The following is a 26515-nucleotide window of genomic DNA, read 5'->3' on the forward strand; positions in this document are numbered from 1 at the left end:
GTGCGCGGCGTGTAAGGTGTAAAGGGATACTGGCTTTATGCTCATGCGCCCTGTTATTATTCTTAGTTATTTAGTAGCTGGTAGTATTTGTTTGCTCAATGCCCATGCGCGGTGTCGTAATCTGTCACTTTGTAGTCGGCCAGGCGTCTATCTGTGGCGGAGTCGTCGGCGGCACAATACCCCCCTCCTCACAGTTGATTGTTATCCAAACCTTGTCTGCTAATACCCATTAGTTATTTTTGGCATGAACAACGGCTGTGATATTATTATCTCTTTGTGGTGTAGATGGGTGAAAGGGAGGCTGGCAGCTTCTTTTGGTGGCGTGCAATAGCTGTTGAGCTAGGTACGACGCAATTTATCCACCAAAGCTGGCCGTGGGGCTCACTAAAATGGTAGCAGTGGGCGCTTCCCGCTCTGTGCCGCGGAGCAGCCTAACTCTGCCCGCCACCTCGATCCATCACTCAGACACAGGGATCGTGTCGAATTTGCTCTCCTTCCCAGCCATCTGGTTTCAGCACCGTTCGCGTCAACGCCCTCGCGAGACCTGCTCAGTTGCAGCTTACCCTTTTGTGTCTTTTTTTTGTGTTTGAACGTGCATAGAGCCGCGTGCCCGCCAGCTCGCTTTAATTACGCTTTCCCCACGTCACATGAGGGCAAATCCAGACGTTCCTACCTACCTCTTTGCACAGATAGGCAGCCAGCGAGCCTGCCAGCCCAAACACCGAAAACTGCAGATTGTCCGAGTACGGAGCGCCAGCAGCATCTCGCAGAAGCCTCGTCGCCACAAGCTGAACTTGAACTACGCTTCCGCTGGATCCTATACACGCAAGGCCAGGTGCCCTGGTGAAGCTTCCGACTTGCGGCTCCCGACCTACCTAGTACCTACCCACTGGTGCTGCTAGCCAGTTTGTACCTACAGCGAACCCCCACCGCCCTTCCCCAACCACGACGACGCCTGCTGCCGCGCCGGAGTAAACGTCTTCAGCTCCTTTGCTTTGCTTCTCTCGAACCCGCAAACCTGCACGCGCGCCCGGCCGACCTGCCCCTACTACGAATCTGGTGACCGGCACATTCGGGTCGTACCTACAGCGCCAGAATGCCCTGCTTCAAGGGCATTGCGGTGAGCGTTCACGCCAACGGAACCCCGCTGCCGGAATATGGCATGCAGAAGCAGTCCAGGCTGTCACGCATCAGCACCTACATACCTGTTCCGCAGCCCTCCATACGCGAGGATCCCAGCAAGCCTGAGCCCGCCAAGTTTGCCATTTCCATAACCCTCCTCACGCCAGGCTTGCCAATTCCTTATTCCGCGCCGAAGCCGAACGAGGCCAACCCCTACCCCAAGCCTCAGTTCGTCGGTGGTCTTCACCCAGGCTCGCACGGCGAACGTGGCAAGTTCATGGGGCTCGTCAGTCCTTATATTCCCATGACCAACTCCGAAAACGAAACGATTGCTGCATACATTTACTTTGATGGTCGAGCCAAGGAAGAGGTCGCCACACTATTGCGCCCCGGCGAGGAGACGTGGGTCAATAGCAGATGGGTCCAAGTGCCTGATACTGAGGGCGGCGGTCTTGCTGAGCGCGAATTTCTCTTCCGCGAGGTTGGCCTTGAGAGGTGGCTTAACGGTCTAGATCTACAGGGCCACGATGCTGCCGAGAAGCTCGAGAAACGCAGGCAAAAGTTTCAACGGCGGCAGCAGCGCCAGAGCATCTCCCTCGAAGGAGAAGAGTCCGGCGCCAAGAAACGAGGCACTCTGAGATATGGCGCACAGGACGGATCTCCCACCGAAGCAGTGTATGACTACACAGATTCGTCCTCGGACGACGACGAGCCGCCCGAGGCCACCGGGCAGATCAAGGTTGCCATGTTCCGAGTGCTTGCTTCCGGCGAAATTAAGAAGGGAGAATATTCTCCTCAATTTGATGCCCACGATGGCGATGAGGAAGGGAGCACTGAAAAGAGCGGCATAGATGCCGATGTCGAGCACACTACCAGCTTTGCCAAGCCAAAGACGTTGGACCCCAAGACGATTAGCACTCAAACGGTAACCGGGATTGATGGCCCAGATAAGCCTTTCGCGGTATTCACATTTTTCTACCGCGGGGACCGTAAGTATACCATCTATTGGCCCCCTCACACATGCTGAATATTAATGTCTATCTTAGGCCAATTACAAAAGATTGGTGTCATGCAGTCAGCAAAGACACATGCCCCGTCGGGATCTGCTAAACGGCGTTCTGGCCAGCTAGACTTCTCTAGCCTTGGCCCGTTGAAGGCTGGAGGCACTGTAGGGTTCTCTGCTTTCCGTGATCAGGCAACGGAAGCCTCCAGGCGCCGCAAGGCCCGCAAGAAGAGCAACGGAAACATCGCTGATGACAGTGACGACGATGATGACAGTGATGGCATGGTCAATATGGACCAGGGCGATGACAAAGATGAGGATCGAAAGCTGGCGCCCGAAGACGCGAAATCACAAGGTGAACTGGCTGACGGAGTGAACCGTATTCACGTAAGTTTATATTAAGTTCTTTCCCCCTGCTGCTTGATGTTAACCCAACATAGCTTAAGAGAGCGCACTCGGCCGATCCAGACGCAAACTCAACACCCAGCACCCCACAACTGGGATCAAACAACGATACGCCAGGCGAGTTGGGCTCTAGCTCTGTGCAGCCGATCCCCACCCCGTCAACAAGTGCTCATGCGGTTGAAAGCATTTCGGCCGATGCGATTGTGGGAAGTCCTCTCAAGAAGGCACGGGCAAGCGTTGACACAGCAGCCACGGAAGGAGATAGGTACTCAAGTACGCAAAGCCTCAGTGCTGCCCTGGGCTCGGTCATGTCGACTTCTGCACCGAGTACTATTCCTGCCGTTCCTGCCGTTCCCGCCGTCCCCGCCGTTCCTGCCGAATCGAAGCTGAAATCGACAGCAGCCGATGAGGAGGAAGAATTGTAGCGCATGTACACGATTTGGCGCTATATTTTCGCAAGCAAGGTGTTTTCCTATTTGGCTATGAGCGTTGCATGCCGACACCGACTCCCAGGATAGACGCCGGGAGAACATCGATAGCATTAAAGTGCCAACATTTTTGTTGTTGTTTTCGGACATGAGCCCAGTCATGTTAGTACCATGGGCCAGGCTTGGCTACATTGCTTGGAACCCACCTCTAGGTATATGGACCATGAGGGATGATGCAGACGGAATGGATAGCTGTACATGTGGCTGTAGAGAAGCGAGGGCTGCTTCTGCTCGCCCGCAAAAATTTCTTCCATTATTTATGAACTTTGCTGGGTTGCTGTCGGCGTTCGGTAGGACAATGAGACTGAACTAGAATGCTTGGCTTCTGTATGACAGACAGTGATTCCATGCACATTGGACATGAAGACTTCTTGATTGTTTGCTGGTTGCCAATTGGGCTGAAACGAGGCGGTTACACGCTGTCCTGTCGTGTGTATCCCCAGCTCAACCTGTGTACCACCATTTTTATTGCGTAGCACCAGAATTCAAGGTAGCCATTCTGTGCTTGACTGTTCGCGGTTGGCTCAACTTGGGCGAAGGGCCTTTTGGGTGCTCGAGAGCCGCGATGCCGGGTACTCCATCCAGCCGTAGCCTTGCCAAACGAACATAGCCTGCAAGGTGACGTCTCCGCCGCCCGCCACCTAGCTCGCAATCTAGTTGAACTTTCCCATCAACAGTTGTAGAGCTCAATTTTTTTTTCTCAATTTTTTCTTCCCGTCACAAGTCTTTCTGTTGCCGTTCAATCGCTGGCCAAACCGCGCTCTACAAGCAGCTACATTGAAAGAGAGGCGTTGCCCGCTTCGCCTGGTCCGAACATGGCGTCGTTGCGAAATATTGTCCTAGCGTTGGCGGTTGCCGTTGCACACGCAGCTCAAGGCAGTGATAGCCAGAAGCCAATCATCCAGAAACACGGAAGCTCGGGGAATCCGCTAAATTCGGACATTGCGAAATTTGTTGCAGAATCGCTCGGTACATGGCACGTCCCGGGCATGGCGGTTGGTGTAATTGACGGTGACCACATTTACACCGAGGTGAGTAACACCCAGCCTCAAATTTCCTCTCGTGCCGCACACTCTGAACACAGTTATAGGGCTACGGCTACGCCACTCTCCCCGATGTGCGTGCCACTGCCGACACGCTGTGGTACGGCGCGTCGACGTCCAAGGCGCACACCGCGGCGCTGCTCTCGCACCTCATCCACTCGGGCAACCACAGCGCCGAGTTCACCCTGGGCTGGGAGACACCCATTGCGTCCATTATCCGGGAGGACTTTGTGCTGACGGACGAGTGGGCGACGGCACACGTCACGCTCAACGACGCCGTGAGCCACCGGACGGGCATGGGCCGGCACGACCTGGCGCTGCACCGCGAGCGCGACGGCCGGCCGGTGGCGCCGCGGGACGTGGTGCGCCGCCTGCGCCATCTCGCCATGACGGCGGAGCCGCGCGTCCGCTACTCGTACTGCAACCTCATGTACACGACGCTCGGCCACGTCCTCGAGACGGTCACGGGCGTGTGGCTCGGGGAGGCGCTGCGGACGCACCTCTGGGCGCCGCTGGGCATGGAGGCGACGTACTTTGACACGGGCGATGCGCTGCACGCGCCGGAGCACTTTGCGGGCGGCTACGCGTGGGACGAGAAGCGGGAAAACTACACGGCGGTGGACTACATGTCGGTGACGGATGTGAGCGCGGCGGGCGCCGTCATCTCAAACGTCAAGGACTATGTGAAATGGGTCAAGTGCTTGCTGGACGAGAGTGCGCCGTTCTCCAACAAGACGCATGCGGACATAAGAACGCCGCGGATGTTTGTCTCGGCAGAGACAGAGGGTGGCATGGATTTATCAACGTACGGCCTTGGTTGGAGCCGCAACATCATCCACGGGCATACTGTGTTCCAGCACTCGGGAGGTATGCACGCCTACGGAGCCGAGGTGTTTTGGCTGCCTGAGATCAAGTTTGGCATTGTTGCTTTTGGCAACACTGCCGTGTCGTCCAACTTTGCGGAGCTGGAGGTGGTGTATCGTTTAATCGAGGACAAGCTGAACATCCCGGCTAAGCAAAGGATTGACATTCGAGCCAAGTAAGTTCCTACAACCGGATATGCTTTGACGCGCTACTGATCCTTTTACTTTACGCAGGTCGATGAAGACCCGCGACAGCACGCCTACCAGAGAACAGGCTATTGAAAATCTCTTCCCCAACCTGCCCGAGAAGCCACAGTTGGGGTCGTTTGATGCCGGCCAGCTCGTTGGGCACTACAAGGACGAGGGTTGGGGCGACGTCACGTTTACGGTGGCAGAGGATGAGGACACCGGCAAGACCGTTCTCGTTGGGCCGCGCCAGGACGCATCATTCAGGCACACATTCGTCTTGGAGCACATTACAGGCGATTATTGGCTCGTGCAAGCCGCGATGATCGGCAACAGTCGCTACACAAACACGTGGCTCCGTGCGAAGTTCTTCGCCGGAGTGGACGGAAAACCAGCTGGGATGGAGCTAGACACGGCTGACGGCGCTGACGAGCCGGGCGATGGAGTCATCCAGTTTACGAAGATCGATTAGATTGCGACTGTTCGGAAAGGCGACTCGGGACCTAATTAGAGACGTCTTTGCACGGTTAGCTATTGTTCTCCCAAGACTGTAATGAAGCAAGAATGTGTGCAAGTGTTTTTCAAGTCAGACTGTTGAGCTTGATAATTTGATTGATCAACATGGAGATTCAGTTGGCCGTTCTTAATGGAAGTGTTTGTCATCATGAAAAGTGATGTCTGGGAAGAGGCTGAGAAGCCAGAGCGAGCACAAAAAAAAAGACCTACCAAAGTCAATCAAGAGCAGCGCCACGAGACTCAGCCAGCAGCCGCAGATTCAGAATTGGCTTCTCATCGGCATGAAAGTTAATCGAAGCAGCAACTGTGGCGAGTCTGGCACTCAATTGAGGATACGGATGCACGAGCGTAAAACTCTGTGTAGAGAGAAGTTTTGCAGAGCTTTGGTTAGCGTTCGATATTTTTTATGTACGGCAACATGCTGGTTCCCCGACAACTGCATATCCCCTTTAACGGAGCTTTGCCTCAAGCCCCTCCTACCAGTTGGGTACAGGTACTTCGGGCTCGTGGCTGGCAAAAAATTCACTGCGCGCGGCGGGTCTCAGTGTGGCTCCAGGCACCTGCGGGCACTGTACCTTATTGGGTCAATGTCGCGCAGGCGCAGGCTGACATACGTACAGCGACCCAGACGTCAAAAACCACTGGGCTCTACCTTTTGGCTGGGCCGTGCCGCTTTAAATTAGTGCTGCCGAGTTGTGCACTGTGCTGCCCCTCTTCCCTGGCGGCCGAAACCCCACCATCCGCATCACAGCCAGCTCGTTGTTTTTGGGCACCCGCTATTGCGACAACCCGACTAACTAGTCTGAAAGCTCCCTCATTTCCACATCTCTGGTGGATTTGCAGCCTCTCTTGTCCTCTACACCACAACATCAGCCTTTCTTTTCGCCGTTTCAGTACCGCAAATACCGTCAAGATGTCTGCCAGTACGTTTCCTCTAACCTAGCTCTGCCTCTCCTCAGGAGGGGCGGACAACCCTGACCAGCGCGACGGATTCGCAGAGTGGCTAACCAGGAAAAAAAATGGCGGTAGGCTTCGAGGATATCGCTAGTATGTGCCCGCCGCACCGAGCCCGAACCCTGCGACGATGCGTAATCTAACGAGATACTCCCCACAGAGCAATTCATTGAATTCTACTACCAGCAGTTCGACACGGACCGCAAGAGCCTCTCCTCTCTCTACGTGAGCAAAGCCCGTCAACCCCTCATCTAGCGCAAGATGGCAATGGTCGATATTGGTCTGGTCTGATGCTAATGTTTTAATCTTTCCGGATGAACAGCGCGAGCAGTCTATGCTGACTTTCGAGTCCGCCTCCGTTCTCGGTGCCACCGCCATTGTTGAGAAGCTCACTGTACGTCAATTTTATGCCCCCTGCGATCCGCCATTTTTGCCGCTTCTAACACGGCCCGAAACAGTCTCTTCCTTTCGAGAAGGTTAAGCACCAGGTCTCTACCCTCGATGCCCAGCCAAGCATGGTCGAGGGTGGCGTCGTCATCCTCGTCACCGGACAGCTTCTTGTAAGCCACTTCAACCTTTGCGACACTCAAACCGCCGGCCGTCACTAACACAGCTTCTGCTACAGGTCGATGAGGAGCAGCGCCCCATGAACTACACTCAGGCTTTCCAGCTTGCCCGTGATGCCGCCAACGGCCAGTACTTTGTCTTCAACGACGTCTTCAAGCTAGTCTATGGTTAGATGCTGACGCAAATTGATTCACAAAACGACGCGCTTTGGTATGAATGGCTTATAGAACGGAGCACGAGTAATGATAATGGTCATGTTGAGGGCGTCTGGGCTAATTTCGAAGGAGGACTTCTCAGGTTCTGAACGAATGCCCTGCATCCTTGGAATCAGAATGGGCTCTTGACAAACTCCTACGACGTAGTAGGTCAGAGTAGACATCAAGACTGCAGGCTTTCAATACAACAAGAACAACCAAATAAAATAAAACGCTCAACATCTCAAGTAAATGACTACGTCCTCGAGTAATCTTGCGCCACGAGACTCAAGCACTGGAGGTAGGCATCAAGACGTAGTGTGTAGCTGTGCTCTCTTTCAAATCATATTAACCTTTGTCTGTCCTCAGCTTGCTGAAGCATCAATAATCTAGCTGGGAGAAAAAGTACCAGCATGTTCTACCATGCTGCCTAGTAAACCCCTCCATTGTTTTTTATCTTATTTCTTTTCTTTATTTTTTTCTGCTTGAATGGATCCGCCATTGTGGCAGTCGTGTTTCCGCGCTCGCACTGTGCCGCGGGGTACAGCCTGCACAGTGTCTCACGCCAACAATGTCCCGCGCTAGTACCAACCGTAGTTGCTGGGGCAATTATGTCATGGCCGTTCAAACAAAGTGTGCAGCAGGGACCTGGCATTTGTGCATGCAGCGTTCAATATCGCGCCCAATGAAATTTCCGACCGCCTCATGAGCCAGAACGAGCGATATAGACCAGGCGCAGGCTTCGCATTTAAGCCGGCAAATAGCATCGCTTCTTCAGAGCTCCCAGACTTCTCCAAGTCACCGAGGAAGCACAACAAGACGATAGATTTAGCACTCCACGAAATACACGGCGCAATGGTCAACGAACGCGCACCACCCAAGTCTCTGGCCAACCGGCTTGCAGGAGACGGTGACGTTGGTCCCGCCAAAGCGAAATCTTTGGACGACGATGACGATATTAGCGCCATCGTCAATGGATGGGCCTCGCTCAAGGCCAACGTCCGCGAAGGAACGAAAGCTCCGTTTCCCGAAGCTGCAAAGGTACCGCAGTTTGGGCATCCGACGAAACTGGTGTCGTCTCGCAAGCAGAAGGCCGATGTCTTTATTCGTCAGACAACCCGCCCCGAACACCACATTAGCAGCACCAAAGTCAATGCTCCGAAGCCCCGCGCATACGCCGATCGCAAACCTCCTCCTCTACCCGTTTTCGACTCAAACCAGGTCAACAAGCCCGCCCGTGGCAAGCTTGGAGAGGAAATATTCTACACTGACCCGGAAAAGGCCAGTGCAGACCTCAAGGCTTTGCTTGAAGGTGGCATGGAAGATGAAGCTGAAGAAGAGCAGCCAGGGCCAGTCGCAGCTGAAACTGCTTTGGACGAAACGAAGACAGAAAAACCCAAGAAACAAGTAAAACACCGCATAGGAAAAGATGGCAGGATAGACAGCCTGAAGGTGCGGCTGTTACCCCATCAGGTGGAGGGTGTTGAATGGATGCTTGGCCGCGAACTCGGCCCGGTGAAGCGAGGTACCGTCCCCAAGGGTGGTCTGCTCGCAGATGACATGGGTCTTGGTAAAACTCTCCAGACCATTTCTCTTATTCTCTCAAACCCCAAACCGGAAAAAGGATCGGAAAACTGGAAACCCCAATACGAAAAATCAGAAAAGACCACCTTGGTCGTGGCCCCGTTGGCCCTTATTCGACAATGGGAGCACGAAATCAATGACAAAGTGGAAAAAGCCACTGGATTAAAGGTTCACGTCCATCATGGCCCGCAACGAACGAAGAATTTCAAGGACCTCACGAAATACAACGTTGTCATCACGACATATCAGATCTTGGTATCGGATCATGGCAATTCGTCAGAGGCCGAAGATGGCAAGAAAACTGGCTGTTTTGGCCCGACATGGTGGCGCATTGTTCTAGATGAAGCTCATACCATCAAAAACCGCAACGCTAAGACTACAAAGGCTTGCTATGCTCTACGCTCAGAATATCGCTGGTGTTTGACTGGTACGCCGATGCAGAACAACCTGGACGAATTGCAGTCTCTTATTAGGTTCCTGCGGATCAAGCCATATGATGAGCTGCGTCAGTGGAGGGAACACATTGACCAGCCCTTGAAGAATGGAAAGGGTCATGTTGCCATTAGACGCCTACACAGTGTTCTGCAGTGCTTCATGAAGCGGCGCACAAAAGATATTCTCAAAGAAGAAGGAGCATTGAAACCTGGAGGCAAGCTTGCTGAGGGTGAGGACGAGGACGACGATCCAGGTCCTGGCTTCAAGCACACCGAGCGAAAGGTCATTACTGTCTCCGCTGAGCTTTCTGCTGCAGAACGCCACTTCTACGATCGCCTAGAAGACCGCACTGGTGAGAGTATGAAACGCATGATGGAAGAGAAGCTCAACTACCTGAATGCGTTTACTCTACTTCTACGCCTGAGACAGGCGTGTAATCACCCGAAGCTTGTCGAGGGTAAAATTGAGCAGGATCGTGATGCTATGACTACCGACAGCAGCCAAGGCCAGAGTCAAATTCAAAAGTCGCAAGATACCGATGTGAACGCCATGGCAGATCTCTTTTCTGGAATGGGGATAGAATCCAAGAAATGCAACATCTGTTCTCTGGAGCTCAACAAAGACGATGCTGCGAAAGGACTCAGAACTTGCTCAGATTGCAAGGAAGACATGGTTGAGTTTAAGGAATTCGACAAGAACAACAAGAAAAAGAAGAAGACGAAAACGAAGAATTCGACCAAGTCCGAATCTAAAAAGCACAAGAAACGCCAGGCACAGCAAAACCAAAAGGCGACAGCGAGCCAAACAACTCGACGTCCACGGAACCGCAATGCTATCATTGACAGCGATGACGAGGAGGATAACGACGAGGGTAGCTGGCTGGTTTCGGATGGCGAACGAGGACCCTTGAATCTGGGCAAGGCCGGAGGCGAAGACGATGAGAATGCTGCGGGACCAACTGAGTGGCTTCGATCTGAGTCGGAAGAGTCTGAAGATGATGACCAGAGCAACCTGAGCAGCTTCCTCGTGGATGACGAGAACGATAAAAAGCCTGTGCAGCACATGGATGATTCTCTTCTGTCAATGGATGCTTTGACTAGGCAGCTTGCGTCGCAGACACTGGAGGACAAGCCATCTGCGGTCTTGCAAGCTTCTGCCACAGATAGTGCAGACGATGGCAGCTCTGATGACGAATCATCTAGCTCTGTGTCCGGCGTTGACGAATCGGAATTGTATTCCGACGACGACGAACTGTGTCCAACACCGGGGTCTAGTCAAATTGCAGCTTCGGCCAAGATTCGCGAGCTCAGCCGCATCCTGCACGCTGAAGCCCAAGAGCACAAATTCATTGTCTTCTCCCAGTTCACGTCCATGCTGGACCTGATCGAGCCGTTTATCCGCAAGGACGGCTTCAAATTCACGCGCTACGACGGTAGCATGCGCAACGACGAACGCGAAGAGAGTCTGCGCCGGCTCCGCGAGGACCGGAAGTGCCGCGTGCTTTTGTGCAGTCTCAAGTGCGGCAGTCTGGGTCTCAACCTCACAGCCGCCACCCGCGTTATCATTATCGAACCCTTTTGGAATCCTGTGAGTAATTGCACACCATGAACAAAACTTGCAAATTCACAGTCCCGCTAATCATGTAAACCAGTTTGTCGAGGAACAAGCCATCGACCGCGTCCACCGTCTGAACCAGACCGTGGATGTTGTCGTCTACAAGCTCACCGTCGCCAACACGGTCGAGGAGCGCATCATTGACCTGCAGGAGAAGAAGCGCCTGCTCGCGGAGCAGGCCATTGACACGGGCGCCAAGAAGGGCGCGCTCAAGCTCGGCCTCAACGAGATCATCGACATGTTCAAGCCCGGCGGGCACTTTGGCAGCGGCACCGGGTCCGACGGCCTCGGCGAGCAGATTCGAGCAGCGTCGCGCTTCGTGGGAGGCAGCGGTGGCGGCAAGAAGTCGCCGCCGAGACGAGAGGAGAGTTCTGTTTATGGACGCCGTTGGTAGCAGTAGATTCTGCTGGGCAGTGCCAAGGGGGCGGGGTCTTCTCTTTTGTACATTGAAGTAACCAGGGAAGCGTCGAGAAGGAGCTCATGACTTTGTGACGGTGTATATGACTTTTGTAATGAGTTTTTAGCTTACTTTGCAGCATCAAGATGACGCATACATAGATGATGTGCTACATGAAAGGTCCTCTTTTGGGCTGTAGATGATACCAGACAATTATGCTCTATAAAAGAATTATGGAAATGAACACACAGAAAATTGCAAGGCACGGCAATGCATGGTAGCTGAAATGATATTGTTCATTAACCCAGATTTCAAACAAACGTGTCGCTAGCTAGCTGATGTGTGCTCGTGCCGGTTACTCCCTTTCATGTTACAGTCCTTGCCGGTAACTACACAACATTTGCCACACACATTTCAACTTCCACGTGTGACTATCAAGCAATTGTATCATCTTATTTCCTTTCCTTTCCTTTCTATCCTTTCCTTCCCCTTAATAGCCACCAGGCTGGCGGTAGTAGTCATTGGGGCTAGGCGCACTCGGCCCGTCGGGAGCCGAGGCCCCAGGCGGGACATACGGCTTATACTGAGGCGCGCCGCCGCCGCCGGGGGCACCACCACCGCCAGGGACCTGCGGAGGCTGGGCGGTCGGCACGGGCGGAGGGGCCTGGTCAGGCGGCGCGTAGCTCTGGTAATGCGGCTGCGAGGGTGCCTGCTGCTGCTGCTGCTGCTGCTGTAGAGGAGGCGACGCGGCGGTGTGTGGCGTAGCTTCGTCCTGGGGGTAGAAGCTGTTAGGGTTGTGCGGCGCAACGGGCGAGTCGTAGACGGAAGTGGCGAGCTCCTGCGCGCCGTAAGTGCTCTGCGGTCGCTGCAGGGGCTGCAGAGGAGGAGGAGGCTGCTGCTGCGCCTGCTGCTGTGATGGCGGGTGGTACATTTGCTGAGGCTGGGGAGAGTAGGGCGTGTAGCTCTGGCCTTGGGGCGGCGGTGATACGCTGTGGTTGGGCGCGGGCGGTTGCGACGAGGAGGGGATGCGCGGCGTAGAGTCGCGAGGAGGGTATTGCTGGGGCGGGGGCTGTTGGTTTCCGGCGTGAGACGGCACCTCGGTTCCGCCAACATAAAACGGAGCGTTAACTGGTTGGCCGCCGGGCGGGAAGTTGGGAGGAGGAGAGGATGCTTGGTAGCCGTGGTCCAGGCCTTGTGGTGGCGCCGAATTGTAGTATTGGTTGGGCTCCTGTGAGGGCGGGGGTTGGGTAGGATACCCTCCGGCCTGAGGGTAGCCCTGGCCCGGTCGCATGGCATATTGCTGGTAGTTGTGTTGAGGAGGGTGTGCCATGGATGACTCAAGGAGGGACTCGTAGTCGCGGCGTGCCTTGATGAACTTTTCGTTCAGCTGTGTAAAGTCATCTACAGAGAGTTAGCATGCGAGTTGCTTCTGGAGTGCTGTGTTCGTGTACCTTTCTTCTGGGAGTACTTTTCGATAAGTTTGATAAGCTTTGGACGAATTGCCAGTGTTTGATGATACAGCTTCTAATACATGTTAGCATATCATGGTCATCTAAGCATTGGTTCACTATCGTTGTTACCGAAATCTCCTCGTTGTCCTCCTCCCGAGGGCCTGTGTTGGAGGCACTTAGCAACGTCAAGAGCTTCTCCACGTTCTTGATTTCTGCAAAGACCTCGGCCTCCATCTGTGCTTCTCGCTGCAGCTCATCGGGAGTCGGATCCGTGAGCTTTTCAACATAGTTGAGGGGGAAGATGCCAGTGTTGCCCTTGAGCGAACCGCGCCACCAGTCTTTGTATACACTCTCCAGGACAGCAATAACGTCACCCTTTTTGAACTCGAGCTCACCCGGTTCAGACGGCGCAAAGTCGAACAGGGCACGTACTCTGCTGACCGTGGCTGCCGTGGTACCTGCCGGTACGGGTGGAGCTGGGGCAGGGTCTTCTTTGCCAGAGGAGCCAGGCTGTGCGGAACTGGAGGATGCAACAGTCTTTTTGCGGTCCTCCTCTTGCAAACTCAGCTTTAGTGCCATCTGCAGCTCATCGTCCTCCTTTTGTCTGTCTGACGCAGTGAGACCCTGCTTCTGCGGCGCGCTCGGGGCTTGCAGCGTAGGGTTGGTTTGCTTGAGTCGGTAGTAGGCGTCGTACATGATGCCAAGCTCGGCATCCTTGCTAAACATGTCGCTCCAGTCCTTCATCTTTTCTAAAATCTTGGCCTTGACTTGTTGATGTGTGTTTCGGTCGTTGGCGAGCTTGAGAAGGGCGTCGGTGAAGGCACGGCTGGAGACCTCGCGGTGCATGGGCTTGCCGCAGTTTTGGCAGAGAGCGTGCGCAAGCTGCAAGTTGTTTAGCAAAGATCCGGAGGGGAGCCAGCGCCGGGGTATTTACTTCGAGTGTATATAGCTGGACATTGGCATTGCGATGCGCGAGGCGCTTAATCATACTCTGGACAGCTTCCTTGGGGCCAGTTGGGTCACCGGTGGCCTTGTCGCACACCTCCATGATGGCACCCCAGTCCTCGGAGGTGAGGTTCTCGTCTGTCGCCTTGGCTGGGAAAAGGGTTAGCATTGACATGACGAGAAGTTGCATGCTCAGTCGTCACACGACTTACCGATAGCATCGTCAAAAGGACCGACCGCCGCCGCTCGAAACATGGCTGCGGTGCTTGGGTCGAGAAGCGGACTGGCGCGAGTCGGTGAAGGTGACTGCTGGACGGTAGGTGAAAGGCAATATGTGGTATTCTTGAATCAAGCTGTGGTCGATGGCTGGTGACGATAGATTGCAGAAGCCGTGGGTTGTTGCGGAGGCCGTCGCAGTAGATGAGAAGAGGTGCAGTGGCGAGCTTGGTGGCCTGTGGGCAGACGTCAGCCATTCCCAGGCAGACTGGAGCCAGTTCGTCATCAGAATGCGAAGGCTGGCCTGGCTGAGTGGCCAAGTGGGGTGGCTGCAACGGAAGCTGGCAGGGCAGGGCAGCAAGGCAGATGGCAGTGCAGTGCAGTGACAGTGGACTGAGTATTGGTTGATTCGAATTTTTTTTTGATAGACAGAAAATATGGAAGAGCTGTTGCGGCCATACACTTGCAAGAGATTAATTGTATCTTTTTTACTTTTTCTCTCTGATATCTGCTTGAGCTGGCTGTGCTCTTACACAATCCGTCCCCCGCCCAAGCACTGACTTTTCAGGCTCTGGGCCTGAACTGGTCCCTGTTTTAGTGCGACGGGTCGCTGTATTAATAGCACCTGGATCCGCGTCTGCCTACAAGGCAAGTTCGAGTAGCCACATGCGTCTTCACAGCCCTACAGGGCCGCGCGGCTTACAGAAGGTAGTTTCACTGCGAGACAGAAACTGTGATCTTCTTTTGCGTTTTCTTCTGCTTTGTTTCTTTGACAATTTTATTTTCTTCCAAAGAATTGTAGCTGACTGGTGCTGTGTTGTAAGATGCAGCTTGGCACATGGCATCATAGAGGAAGCCGAAGCGTGAGTGTGAGCATGAGAAATAGCAGTACCCAGACACAACATCCGAATTTAAATCAATTAACTCGGCCCAATCCTGGCCGTTTTATATCAAATGAGAAACGACTGCATTACCAACATCTCACAAGCCCGTTCCCTGCCCAGAGGCACCAACCACAGCCAGCAACAAACTGCTAACCGAGCCATGGACTCGCAACACAGACACCAAATTGCCGAAGTTGCAGATCCTCTGTTCTTGTGGCCTGACAGCTGTTCTGCGATACGTGGCACAGACAAGACGAGAGCTCTCTCGGATAGCTGGCGGTGGCACACATTTCACCCCAAGGTGGTAGGCAGCACGGTAACACAGCAGCCAGGCAGAGCTGCGGCCTCCTCGAAAAAAAAAAAAAACGACCTCTGCTAGAACGTGGCTACAGTTCACCCATTTGCTCACAAGATGTCTAGCTGTTCGTGAATGAAGTTGGTGTAACCTGTACGGCACCGTGCTGGCGGCGGGCGACTTGAGACAACATGACATTGGCCGGGGCCAAGAGCTCCCCAGCCTGCCCCCTGCAGCCGCAAGCATTCATGGCCAATATCACAATCAGCGCGTAGCCGGGGGCCAGGATTCTCGACATCAAGGTTGCACAGTCCCAGACAGTTGTGCCTAGATGCGATCTGGGAGCCTATTTTACTGCCAAGTAAGACTGGCCTTGCCCCGTCCTTTTCACGTCCCGGTCGCGGCGACGGCCAGCGAGGACAGGGTCGCTGCGGGTACCAGATACTGCATCGGGACCTGAGCGGTGGGTCAATCAGCGGGCGCCAAAGAGGTATCGGCGAGCAGCGATTGGGTACAAGATACCTACCTAGGTAGCTACTGGTACATGCTGCGAGCCCACACTTCACTTAGCGCAGTCTGCTCGCTGCTGGCTGCTTGCTTGCTTGCCTCGCCGCCCCATGATGGACACGCCTGGCGCCTCCAGACCGGCTGCCTGGTCTGTTGTGGTACCTGCTTTACCCACTGCTCTGCACCAATATCTCAGGTACTGCGATAGGAAATGCTGCCCCAGCACCCGCTTCTTCTCCACGACTGACAACTCTTAGTCTGTTAGTAGCCCGCTGCCCATTGCGTTATCGACACTGCCGTTCGAGTCACCTCTCGCATCAACCACCGCTCTTCTTCTCCTCTCTCTACCTCTTCGACTCTTTTTGATCCCGTCCGCAGCCTCTCTATCGTCATCCCCATCCCTACGCCTACTAGCTCCCTCTGTCGCCAGCGCCAGCCCTCTCCTGCGACTACCGGCCTATGACGAAAGCTATCTATCGGATCCGCATCACGAGGTCTCCGAGGTGCCGCTACGAATGACCCGGACTCGGACCCATCGCCCATCACACAAAGCCGCCAGACCCAAGCCACTTGACGAGCTCGACCATCGCCCTCCCATTTCCGATATCTATACTCCCCACGCTGCACCCCGTCCCGAGGCTGCACTCGCACCAGGCCCTGTCCTCTCGCACGGTGCTTTGAGCTACCCTTGTGTCAGCTGCTGTCCAACCACTGGTGACTAGGTAGCTACCGCTGCAGCTCCTTGTCTACCTGCCGGTTCGCCCACGACTACACTGGCTTGACAAAATATTCATCCACGACCATTATCAGCTGCGAACCAACGACGATGGAAGAGCACACTTCCATCGCCTAATTACCCTCCCAACACCATCCTTCTCCCCATCGACCGAAGCCTTCTGCCTCGCACCATGCATCAACAGGCGAGGATACCCCAGAGGAAGGCTTCATCGCCAGCGCCATCACCTCAGCTTCCTTCGTCGCGGAGTGCCCCCAACGCTGATGCTGGCATCGGCGGAGCCCGCCCTCGGACGGGATCCAACCTCTCAATGAACCAGCCTGCAGCGGCCCCAGGCCCCAGTGACATCCAAACCACCTCGACCTTGCCCAGTGACTCCGTCAAGAAGCTGGATCAGATAGTACAGGTTTGTCGAAACCATAAAGCCCCATCGCATGGTTGCAGTGCTGACAAGTTTCCAGAACTTCTACACCAAGGCTGCTGCATTAATTCTAGACTCGAGGATGAAAATACGACCCATACGCAATTCTAGTGGAGCAGCCAAAGTCAACAAATGGGCATGTTCCCCCTCTCTCTCTGCCATTTCTTGCCATTGCTGACCCCTGATACAGTATCAAATAGAGACAGACGAGATTGATGATTTCCGAGAAGAGCTGAAGACTTGGAAAACTTGTGGCAGCCTGGAAAGTCTCCCGCCTCCAATGGTCATCGAGGTGTACCTAGACGCATCATCACTCAAGGAAAGCCAGAGTCTAATTACTGTAGACGAAGAAGGCAAACGCTGGGATGTCATGGAACAACTGCAGTCGTCCCGGTCAAGTGATAGCACGTCGCCCAGTACATTCGGCCGCAACACAGAAGTGGTGCTGGAACGTTGGACCGTCGAGCTCTTGCCCAATAGCTCCATGCCAACCGAAGACTTTGGCCCCATCCTCCCAACCATCTACAAAAAAGCCATCGTCTTTTTCCGATCCCTCTTCATCACCACAAGACTGCTTCCCGCCTGGAAATTCACAAGTCAGGGAAGAGCAAAAGGCTGTGTTGCGGCGCTCTCCCCTCGTTGCCGCATACTCATGCAGCGCCCGCACAGGAGATCTCCAGATCTGTTGAAGACCCCAATCGATGGCAGGCCAGATCCTGTGACAGAATACATGTTTGGAGATCTGGATGTCCCTGTCGGCCGGCTGAGTACATCGGTTACGTACAGAAGCGAATGCAATTTTAGAATCGACGATGCCGAGTCGCTACTTAGCTCCAGGTTTATGGGTATTGATGAGAACTACTTCAAGCCCTCCATTCCCCAAGGAGCCGGCTCGCCAAGAGCTGCACAGCCCGAGGTTGGCTCATTACGAGACCACCGAAACCGACCCGGCATTGGTGATGTTCAACAGACATACGGGAGTATGTCAACTTTTCACGGAAACGGACCTCTAGGAACGAGCCCCATCTCGGCGCTCCGGTCCATAAGGCAGCCTGGTTCTGACACAAGCTCGCCGCCAGCCTCACTACCAAAGCAGTCGGACTTCGACGCTCCTCATTCATTACCCATCGGCAATAGAGGACAGACAAGTCGTCATGCAATCCGACCAGATGGATCTGCTAGGAGACCTTCCATCTCGTTTCAGCCATTCAAGGCCGGATCTCTCTCAGGTTCTCCCGTACCTCGATCTCTCGAGCCAGAGTCACCGGCATCGCTACAAAATCGAACATCGGCTTTCCCACCGATGCAGCCTAGACAGCGGACATCCCTCACGGCTGGCATGCCGGCAACTTTGCGGGGCGGGCCTCCGCAGCCAACTGATATCCCCGTTGTTGGCTCGCCGCGTCCCTCCTCGTCAAGCCGATACAGCAGCAGTTTTACACATCGACGTAACCGTCCATCTATCAGCGGGCCCAGTAGAGGAGGACCCGACGATGAGCAAGGCAGCAGTGGGAGGCAAAGTCTTGCCTCTTCGGTAGCTCAACCTGGATCCGGGCTATTGGCAGAGCCTGACAACACCAGCTCTGGGTCGCTGCCTGCCGAAGAAGACAACATTTCAGAATTTTTGAAGATTCTGGATAGCAAGAAGACACTCAAGAGTTTTGAGCCGACTAAGCGAGACTCGGCAACGAATAAGACTGTTGCACAGCTGTCCAGGTTCCACCTGATGAAGGATTCGAACAACGCTCTGGGCGATTCCATGACGTCGTCTATGCAGTTGCAGCGCTCGTCTAGCTCCTCCAGCCGACAGCTAACAAGTGTACCTGGAATGGTCGCACCGGCATCAATGTCGCCGTCTTCATCATCACCTGGCAAGCCTGTCTCACCGCATACCCCCCATACGCCCGCCATCCCATCCCGCCTTAGTGAAAATTCGATAGTCGATCACTCGGAAGCGCGCGCTAGAAGAGTTTCTCGAGGAACACGCCCAAGAGGCCCCTCAATCCCGGAATCAAGTCGCCAGAGTACAATTACTCAGGAGGGCACCACTGCCATTGACATACCACTGTCGCCCCGTCTCAGCTCGCATCAAAGACGGTCAAGCTCAGTTGCACAACAAACCAGAGTGGCGGTTGATGACGACGAAACTGACTTGGCTTTTGCTAATCGAAGCATCAGCTTGGGGGCAGAAGACAGAGAACCCCCGACTCTCAGCACGCTTCTTGGCCGCCAAATGCAACTAGAGGAAGAGCCCACTGTTCGTGAAAGCCCTCCCAGCGGCCTACGGCCTGCGCCTGAGATTCGATCTGCGAGTGCTTCAACGGCGATGCTGCGCGGGTCTACAGAAGAAACTCCTCCTGACGGTCTGATCTCTGTTGCGCAGTCCTCGTCGCCGTTTCAGCGAAAGCGATATACTGGAATGAGCGCTGGCCGTGGCCAGACACCGCCACCACAGCTCGCGCAGTCTGTTCGGGGCAGCTACACCGGCAGTGGCAGCAGCCGCCTTGTCCGTGGCGACGACGAGTCGGTCGGCGACGAGCCTCTCATGTTCACGCTCTCGGAGATGGACGCCCAAGGTCGACGCAGCCTTGAAGAAGGACGGGGCTGTGTAAACACAGGAAGTAATACCGGCTCAGAGAGAGCCGGGTTTGAGCCTCGCGGCACCACCAGAAGGGGTTGGTAAATCTCAATTTGGACATACCGAAGCATAAAAAGAAATTGTATAGAGAAAACAGACTGTTTTGACGTTTTCACAGAAATGCAAATTATCGCCATAAACCCCTTTCCCCCTACCCAAGCATTGCATATTTAGTTCACAGAGGTCTTTTATACGTTGGAAAATGGTGTTTCATCTGCTATTGATTTGGAAATTTCGAAAAAAAAAATCATGCACGTTAACTAAAAACGCCTAGTGTAGCTATTTGTTAATATCAAAATGGCAAAAAATAATCCCCCCGATGGATTTTGCAACTAGAAACAAAAAGAAAAAAATGGATGCGTGTGCTAGATGTCAAGCCAAGGACCATGAGTCGAGAATAATCCGTCGTCCTGAAATAGCAAAAGAGAAATAGAAGAGCAAAGCAAATCCAGATGCCGCCAAACATGTCGCAGTGTAAATCAGGAATATAAAAACAACCATCAAGTCGTAAATTCGTTGAAGGAAACAGGAAACAGAAACAAAGGCAGCAAAGTCGTTAGAGCAAATAGCGCGAGTCATCTTGGATGCTCAAAAGTCCCAAAAAATCATGGATACTTATATCTGGTCCTCCTCCTCGCCCTCCTCATCACCTTCCTCCTCACCACCTTCATCCTCACCACCTTCCTCCTCATCACCTTCCTCCTCACCACCTTCATCCTCACCACCTTCCTCCTCACCACCTTCCTCCTCACCACCTTCCTCCTCACCACCTTCCTCCTCACCATCTTCCTCCTTCTCCTCATCGCCGCTGCCATCATCATCCGAGGTGCTCTCTTCCTTCTTGCCCTCGTCGTCCTCATCATCACTAGACGGTGTGTTCTCCCAGGCCTGTTGCGGCGGTGGACCGACGACAGGCGCACCACCTTGCTCCGCGTCATCCGCATCGTGGTCCTCGACAAAGAGACTCTGCTCGCCCACCTCACCGGGGGCGGCCGCGGCGGCAGTAGTAGTGGCGAAGCCCTCGGTCGGGGAGAATCGGTAAGCCGGCTGCGACTGTCCCGGGTTCGGGTCTCGCTGGGGCGACACTCCGTCGATGAAGAGCGAAGGAGAGGCGTCGTTGTGTCCGCCTGGAGCGGCAGGGCGGGGAGGGGGGTGGAGGGGGGCGCCATGGTAGCCATCTTCATCGTCGTAGCCATCGTCGAACTCATATTCGTCTTGGCTAGCATCGCCCATGACCGCATCGCCGTCATTGTCGCCATCCTGCTCGTTGTCGCTCATCTCGTCATCGCCCTGGTTTTCTTCCCAAGGTGCGTCGTCCATGATCGCATCATCGTCATCTCCGACCTCAACAACACGGGCCTGAGTCGAAGTTGCGCCATTGGCGTATCGGGCGCACTGTTTGCCTCCGCGAGGGTAGTGTCCGTCACCGTCGCTGTCATTGTCATCGTTGTCTGCTCCATTGTTGCCATTGAAACCGGGAGTCAAGCCATGGCTGTCGTCATCCATCTCATCCTCTGGCTCATCCTCCGGTCGGTCTCCGTTCCTCTCTCTCTCCATCCTAATTGCGTTCTTGACCCAAAGAAAATCCGCGGTACTGGGTCGAGACGCGACGAGAGGACCAAGGTTTTGAAATTCCGCAAGCCTCTTCTTTTGGGGGGCCTTGTCGCGCTCCGTCTCCTCATTTACCTGCCGGACAAAGTTGTGGTTGCGTATGCAAACTTCCTTTTCCCCATTTTGGTCGTACTGATCGTAGTCGTAGAACCTGATGGAGTGAACTCCCCGCAGACATTTGATGTTCATGAGGCCTTGCACAGTGTGCATGTCTCGCAGCAGGCGCATGTCTGGTTGATTGAGGGACTGCTCCTTGTGGTAGAGTATCATGCCGCGCGGCTCGTGCTTTCTGCGCATATACCAAGGGTCGCTCTCCCGAAAGTAGAGCTCAATATGCTTGGCACGGATGGCCTGGGGAAAGTAGCTGAGCGCGTGCGTGCGGCGCGAAGTGTACTTGCCACGACCATTCTTGGCGTAGCAGACATCTTGATTGCCAATCCAGAAGAGGCTGATCAGTTGGACTCTCTGCAGTCGGTTACCGATTCCCTGCGCAAAGCGACCCTATTCGCCAATGGATGAGAAACAGAATTTGTTGAGACTGTAGAAGAGGTTGCAGCCAATGTAGTGCCACTGACTGTTTACCGCGAGGGGGGCCAGCAGCACCTTGGGGGGGATCTCGCAGGTGAGACTGAATGAGCCGTTGCCAATAAGGAAGCGGTGTAGCAGGTTCAATCCAGTGCCCTGCGTGTCAAGCGCCGCCATACCAGCGGGCAAGTCTAGGCGGAAGCCCGAGGTGCAGTGGGGGTCGAGGCGCGAAACGCAGTGAACAGGCTTGCCGTCAAAGACAAGAAGGTGCCGAAGGAGGTCCCTCAGAAAGCCGGAGGGCAACTCTGAAAAGAGTTTGCGGCCGTTGGATGGAGTGGCGTTGTGTATCGGCGCAGTCCAAGTGCTATTGCTAGCCGTCCATCTCAGCCTGACACGATACTCCTGCCACTCAGTTAGAGATGGCCCCCTGAGCTTCAGCCCAGGATAGAGATACTTGTAGGAGCTGTTTTCTTCATTGCAAGCCAGTTTGTAAATTTCGCCGGCGGATTCTGTGGACCGACCGAGCAGCTTTTGGGCAAGCCTCTCTGGCCATGTCTACGTTCCGGTTAGCTTTGTCTCATCGCGGTATTGCCGTGCCCAGTTGCTTGTCAATTACTTACCGCTTTGGTTTTCCTTGGTCTTCTAGTTTGGCCTGCTCGGCCTGTTCGGCCACTTTGTTCGTAGCCAGCCAGCCGCAGTCTCGTCTGAAAAAGCTCCTGCTTTAAGGCTGCATTCTTAATCCTCAGGTTCCTTTCTCGCCCTCTGGAGCCGGCCAATTGACTTCGGAGTCGCAGGATAATTCTCTTTCTGCGGAATGCAACCTCTCTCCGATTTTTAAACGGAGGCTCACACTTTTTCAAGCAATCACCTTGAAAGTCCACATCTGATTGTGAGTCGTTATCTGCATCCCCATCGCCGTCGTCTTCGTCGTTGTCGTTGCCGTCATCGTCATCATCTGATGAACTCGGATCAGGCTCACCTCCAGGCTCACCTCCAGGCTCATCTCCAGGCTCATCTCCAGGCTCATCTCCAGGCTCATCTCCAGGCTCATCCCCAGGCTCATCTCCAGGTTCATCCCATGGTTGGCTCCCGCGCTGGCACCCGCGCCATGCTCGTGACGGGTCGCTCGGTGGAACGATTTCATTGTTCACCGCGCCTGAATGGATCCGTCCCTGAAATGCGCTAGTATCTGCGTCATCATGTTGGGTATCGCCGTCGTTCATGACTGGAGCTTGGTCCGCAGCGTCGTCATTTTGGGCAAGATCAACCATGGCGATGAGGGCCCAGCTTTGGTATGCAGCCAGCTAGGATGAAAGACGGCCGGTAGAGATCACTCAGAAAGTAAGCAACTGCAAAAAAAAGTCCTGGACTGAGTGGGAAATCTGGAAGAGAAAAAAGAAAGACCTCAAAGCTCTGAAGGGCACTGTAAATGGAGAGTCAGTATGGTGCAAGCAAGTGAGGTCTAGAGACCAAATAGTGCTGGGGAAATGAGAGAGGACGGTTGCTTGCACGACGGCAACACCCGCAATTGGAGGCCACAACGACAAGTTAGATCACACAGAGCCAATGTGAAAAGACAATTGAGGCACCTGCGTCATCGGGCGAGTGTGGCAGTGGAGGACGCAAAGCGCAGTGAAGATAAATCGAGACGTACCTGGCGAGTCTGGAGTAGAGAAGTGAGGGGACCACGAGAAGGAACACACCTCAAGCCCAGCGAAGAGCAAAAGTCAATTGAAGTTTTAGAATGTTATGACAAGATGCAGCAGAGTGTGTTGATGTGTTGAAGTTGTGTGTGTGGTGGTGGAGAAGAATAGGAATGGAAGGAGGGAAGGTATTTATAAGTGGTGTGCCCAGTGGCGAATGAAGCGCAATCCAGAGAAAATAAAGATGGTTAATACTCGATAGGCTCTCTATCGTTTGTCTTGCTTTCCTAGATTCTCCTGCGTATGTGCGTTTGTGTGCATGCCGGCGTGCAGCTGGCAGTCGTGGCAGCCAACACACGACTGCCAACACACGACGGACGACACAGGCAAGTAATGAAGCTTAGCCAGGGTGAGGGTTGTGATTTTTTTTCATTGCTGATGCTACATCTCCCTGCATAGCCACAAATTTCATGGTTCCCATCCTTTCGACCAAAGGCAACATAAGAAAACCAGTTTGCAGGTTCAGCCAAGTCTTGGGCCCCAACAACACGCCCGCGCACCAGTCATATGTACAGAAGGTATCCTTGGGCGCTCATTCATATTTTTCTTCTCATGCTCCAAACACATCTTGATATCATGCTACATGGCCCCGAGATGGTGATTGCTCAGCTCGGCTGCAAAGAAAGAGAAAATTGACTTTTTTTTCATGCTCGTTGGGAGAATCTAGACTTGCCACTGGCGGAAAGTATCCATGACGGTGGTGAAGACAACAAGGAGAATACCACCTCCGGGACCAAGACGGAGAACCTGGCCCAAGTCAGCATCCATTAATGTGCTCGCGATAATTCTGTGAGAAGCTTACCTTGGGGAGGAATCCCTTGTAGAGAGCGCCGAAGCCCTCCTCCTTGAAGACGGTGGCCACACCGGGGAAGGCCCAGTTGTACTTGGGGATCTGACCGGCCACCTTGGGGGTGTTTTGAATTCTGCTCTTGACGACGTCCAGAGGAGTGTTGAGGATGGTACCGACAGTACCACCAACGGCACCGGAGATGAGGTCGTTGGTCATCTTGCCGCTCTTGGTGTCGGCCTGGGGAAGCATCTGGCGGACCTGGAAAATGCAGCCAAAGTAACCGGCGTTCCAGAGAATGTGACGCCACATGGTGGACTCGAGACCCTGATACATGGTGAGGACGCCCTCGTTGCGGATTGTCTTGACGACGCAGTCGACCATGCCCTTGTACTTGCCGGCCGAGGCCTTGTCCTGGAGACGAATCTTGACAAGCTCAAAGGGAACGACGACGAAGGACTCGGTGGCACCGGCCGTGGCACCTGTCAGGATGGAGAGCGACTGGTTCATCTGGTTGACACCAAACATCTTGCGGTAGACCTTGCCCCATTCGTCGTTGGCAGCGAACTTGGTGGCACGCTTGGGCGCCTCCATAAGGATGGGGGCAGAGATGCCGCGATACAGGCGGGAGAAGCTGGGCTGGCTGTCAGTGGTTTGCTATTCGGCTGGAGGTCGAGATCGTGCCGTACCCTTCATTCTTGATAATCTTGCGGAAGCAGTCGACCATGCCATTGTAGGTGTCACCGGTAACGGCGCCAGTTTGCAATTGACTAACCGCATGTTAGCTTGTTCGTCTTTTCGCAAGGTCCGTCGTTCGAGGTCGTAGGGAAGCAAGCATACACTCGGGTCTTGACAACGTCCAATGGGTACCTGGGCGCGTGACTGGTTAGCGGGATGTTTTCGGCGGTTTCGGCGTCAACACCGGAGTTGCGCGCGTGAGCGAGAGAAAAAACTCACATAACCAGAATCTAGATAGGAAATCAATGAGCGTCTAATCGCATTAGTATCTATCTGCAAGGCTGCTCACCTCAGAGACACCGGCAATGGCGCCTGCGGAAGAAGAATTGTTAGCAAATCAGCTGTCAACGGTCACAAGCGGCACGAGAGCCACGACGACGATGGCGGACAGGTACGAACCGGCGGCGAACTGGTACTGGAAGGGAAGGGGCTTTTCCTCAACCATGGTGGGCGGCTGCTGCAAGAATTGGCTTTTTTTTGCGTGGGAAAAGAAGAAGAAACGGCGTCGGATGTTGGGAGGGCAAAACGGACAAACGGTGAAAGGTCGGAGAGAGGGCGCAATCGTAGCAGAGAAAGCAGGCCGAGACAGATCTTGGCGGGTCACAGAGAAATGTTTAGCGGGAATTTTGGCCCGGCGGCGTCGGCGGCGTACCTAGCTGGCAAGCACACAAGCTGGGCCGGCGACAGGCCGCTGAGCCCAGATTTAGCGGCTTTCTGGCTGGTGAGTGCCGCTTGTACGCAGCCGTTTACAGGGGACTGCGCCGCTGGAGCATCTCTTGTCTGCCGAGTTACAGGTACAGAGTGTTCGCAGGGTCGAAACCCCCAAGGTACCTACTCTGTAAGCGGATAAGAGATAAGCTGCAGTCCGTAATCTGACCCTGGGGACCTAGTGCGCACGCGATGTAGTAATTGGGGTGAGGTAATTGAAGTAATAGTGTGGGGAAGCTGGGGGGCAAGTATTTTATTATTTTTGTTTTAAATCTGAAGCATAGTTGGCTACATGGGTATGCATGCATATCGTGTTGGTTTATACCTACTAGCCTGATCGTTTGTATAGATAGCCCAGCGTGTGCCAGCAGATGCTTCCCCGCGCTGCTCCTCGGCGAGATGGCCGGCCGCGATACGACGACAATTTGGTTCAAGACTTATTATGCCATTACGGCTTGTCGCGCTATCCTCGACCGACGAAGCGCAATTCTTGAAGCCGGAGAACATATAGTCGGAACATCTCGGGTAGCTTCACCTCCAACAACTGCCACCTGCCCATTCCTGTCGTCATGATCCACGCGTCGCGTAAACAGGCACAGGAAACGTCCAAGCCTCCAAGAATCAACATCACGAGGCACACGAGGCGAGCGGCTCCGCATGCAGCGCTGGCAAATAGCAGCCAGCGATGGCCAGCATGTGTCTCTCAACGGCGCGCCGGCCGCTCTACGCGCGAGTGCCTGCGGACGCCACGGTTGAAGCCCATCGGCCGTCGAGGGCAGCACAGGTGGCAGCGCTGAGAGGCGATTGGACAGCGTGGAAAGCTTGTGCGAGGGACAGCCTGTAGGTACCTAACGTTAGTATGGCTGTAGCCTGTAGCACACTTGCACCCCGCTGTTGCTGCTACAGAAGCTCAGAAGCTGGCTGCAGGTACCCCGAATGCACCGCTACCCCGCTGGCTCCTGCACCGTCAGCACATGTA

The 26515-nt window shown here is 54.3% G+C and overlaps 9 protein-coding genes across 9 annotated transcripts; 6 read left to right on the forward strand and 3 right to left on the reverse strand.

Moving 5' to 3' along the window:
• Positions 1-1096: 1096 nt before the first annotated feature.
• On the forward strand, positions 1097-2955 carry LMH87_011380 (uncharacterized protein; the record flags this gene model as incomplete). Its single annotated transcript, XM_056200513.1, has 3 exons — positions 1097-2111; positions 2169-2512; positions 2566-2955. 3 exons carry the CDS (start codon positions 1097-1099, stop codon positions 2953-2955), a joined length of 1749 nt encoding a protein of 582 aa, XP_056052354.1.
• Positions 2956-3833: 878 nt separating this feature from the next.
• Positions 3834-5582, forward strand: LMH87_011381 (uncharacterized protein; the record flags this gene model as incomplete). The annotated part of the gene is made up of 3 exons (XM_056200514.1): positions 3834-4049; positions 4109-5100; positions 5159-5582. 3 exons carry the CDS (start codon positions 3834-3836, stop codon positions 5580-5582), a joined length of 1632 nt encoding a protein of 543 aa, XP_056052355.1.
• Positions 5583-6539: 957 nt separating this feature from the next.
• Positions 6540-7319, forward strand: LMH87_011382 (uncharacterized protein; the record flags this gene model as incomplete). The annotated part of the gene is made up of 6 exons (XM_056200515.1): positions 6540-6549; positions 6656-6673; positions 6741-6805; positions 6903-6974; positions 7039-7140; positions 7206-7319. 6 exons carry the CDS (start codon positions 6540-6542, stop codon positions 7317-7319), a joined length of 381 nt encoding a protein of 126 aa, XP_056052356.1.
• Positions 7320-8196: 877 nt separating this feature from the next.
• On the forward strand, positions 8197-11368 carry LMH87_011383 (uncharacterized protein; the record flags this gene model as incomplete). The annotated part of the gene is made up of 2 exons (XM_056200516.1): positions 8197-10947; positions 11012-11368. The coding sequence occupies 2 exons, from the start codon at positions 8197-8199 to the stop codon at positions 11366-11368; spliced, it is 3108 nt and encodes a 1035-aa protein (XP_056052357.1).
• Positions 11369-11861: 493 nt separating this feature from the next.
• Positions 11862-14022, reverse strand: LMH87_011384 (uncharacterized protein; the record flags this gene model as incomplete). The annotated part of the gene is made up of 5 exons (XM_056200517.1): positions 11862-12772; positions 12823-12895; positions 12952-13704; positions 13757-13917; positions 13980-14022. 5 exons carry the CDS (start codon positions 14020-14022, stop codon positions 11862-11864), a joined length of 1941 nt encoding a protein of 646 aa, XP_056052358.1.
• A 2555-nt stretch (positions 14023-16577) lies between these two features.
• Positions 16578-18140, forward strand: LMH87_011385 (uncharacterized protein; the record flags this gene model as incomplete). The annotated part of the gene is made up of 4 exons (XM_056200518.1): positions 16578-16811; positions 16867-16962; positions 17017-17806; positions 18031-18140. The coding sequence occupies 4 exons, from the start codon at positions 16578-16580 to the stop codon at positions 18138-18140; spliced, it is 1230 nt and encodes a 409-aa protein (XP_056052359.1).
• Positions 18141-19059: 919 nt separating this feature from the next.
• LMH87_011386 (uncharacterized protein) lies at positions 19060-19743 on the forward strand (the record flags this gene model as incomplete). The annotated part of the gene is made up of 3 exons (XM_056200519.1): positions 19060-19083; positions 19210-19501; positions 19739-19743. The coding sequence occupies 3 exons, from the start codon at positions 19060-19062 to the stop codon at positions 19741-19743; spliced, it is 321 nt and encodes a 106-aa protein (XP_056052360.1).
• A 336-nt stretch (positions 19744-20079) lies between these two features.
• Positions 20080-22744, reverse strand: LMH87_011387 (uncharacterized protein; the record flags this gene model as incomplete). Its single annotated transcript, XM_056200520.1, has 5 exons — positions 20080-21576; positions 21658-22002; positions 22122-22155; positions 22221-22261; positions 22580-22744. 5 exons carry the CDS (start codon positions 22742-22744, stop codon positions 20080-20082), a joined length of 2082 nt encoding a protein of 693 aa, XP_056052361.1.
• A 261-nt stretch (positions 22745-23005) lies between these two features.
• Positions 23006-25273, reverse strand: LMH87_011388 (uncharacterized protein; the record flags this gene model as incomplete). Its single annotated transcript, XM_056200521.1, has 9 exons — positions 23006-23023; positions 23255-23263; positions 23973-24050; positions 24106-24724; positions 24780-24860; positions 24931-24960; positions 25048-25058; positions 25118-25140; positions 25228-25273. 9 exons carry the CDS (start codon positions 25271-25273, stop codon positions 23006-23008), a joined length of 915 nt encoding a protein of 304 aa, XP_056052362.1.
• Positions 25274-26515: the final 1242 nt, after the last annotated feature.

Source organism: Akanthomyces muscarius, chromosome 4 (assembly GCF_028009165.1).
Source record: "Akanthomyces muscarius strain Ve6 chromosome 4, whole genome shotgun sequence".
Lineage (NCBI taxonomy): Eukaryota > Fungi > Ascomycota > Sordariomycetes > Hypocreales > Cordycipitaceae > Akanthomyces > Akanthomyces muscarius.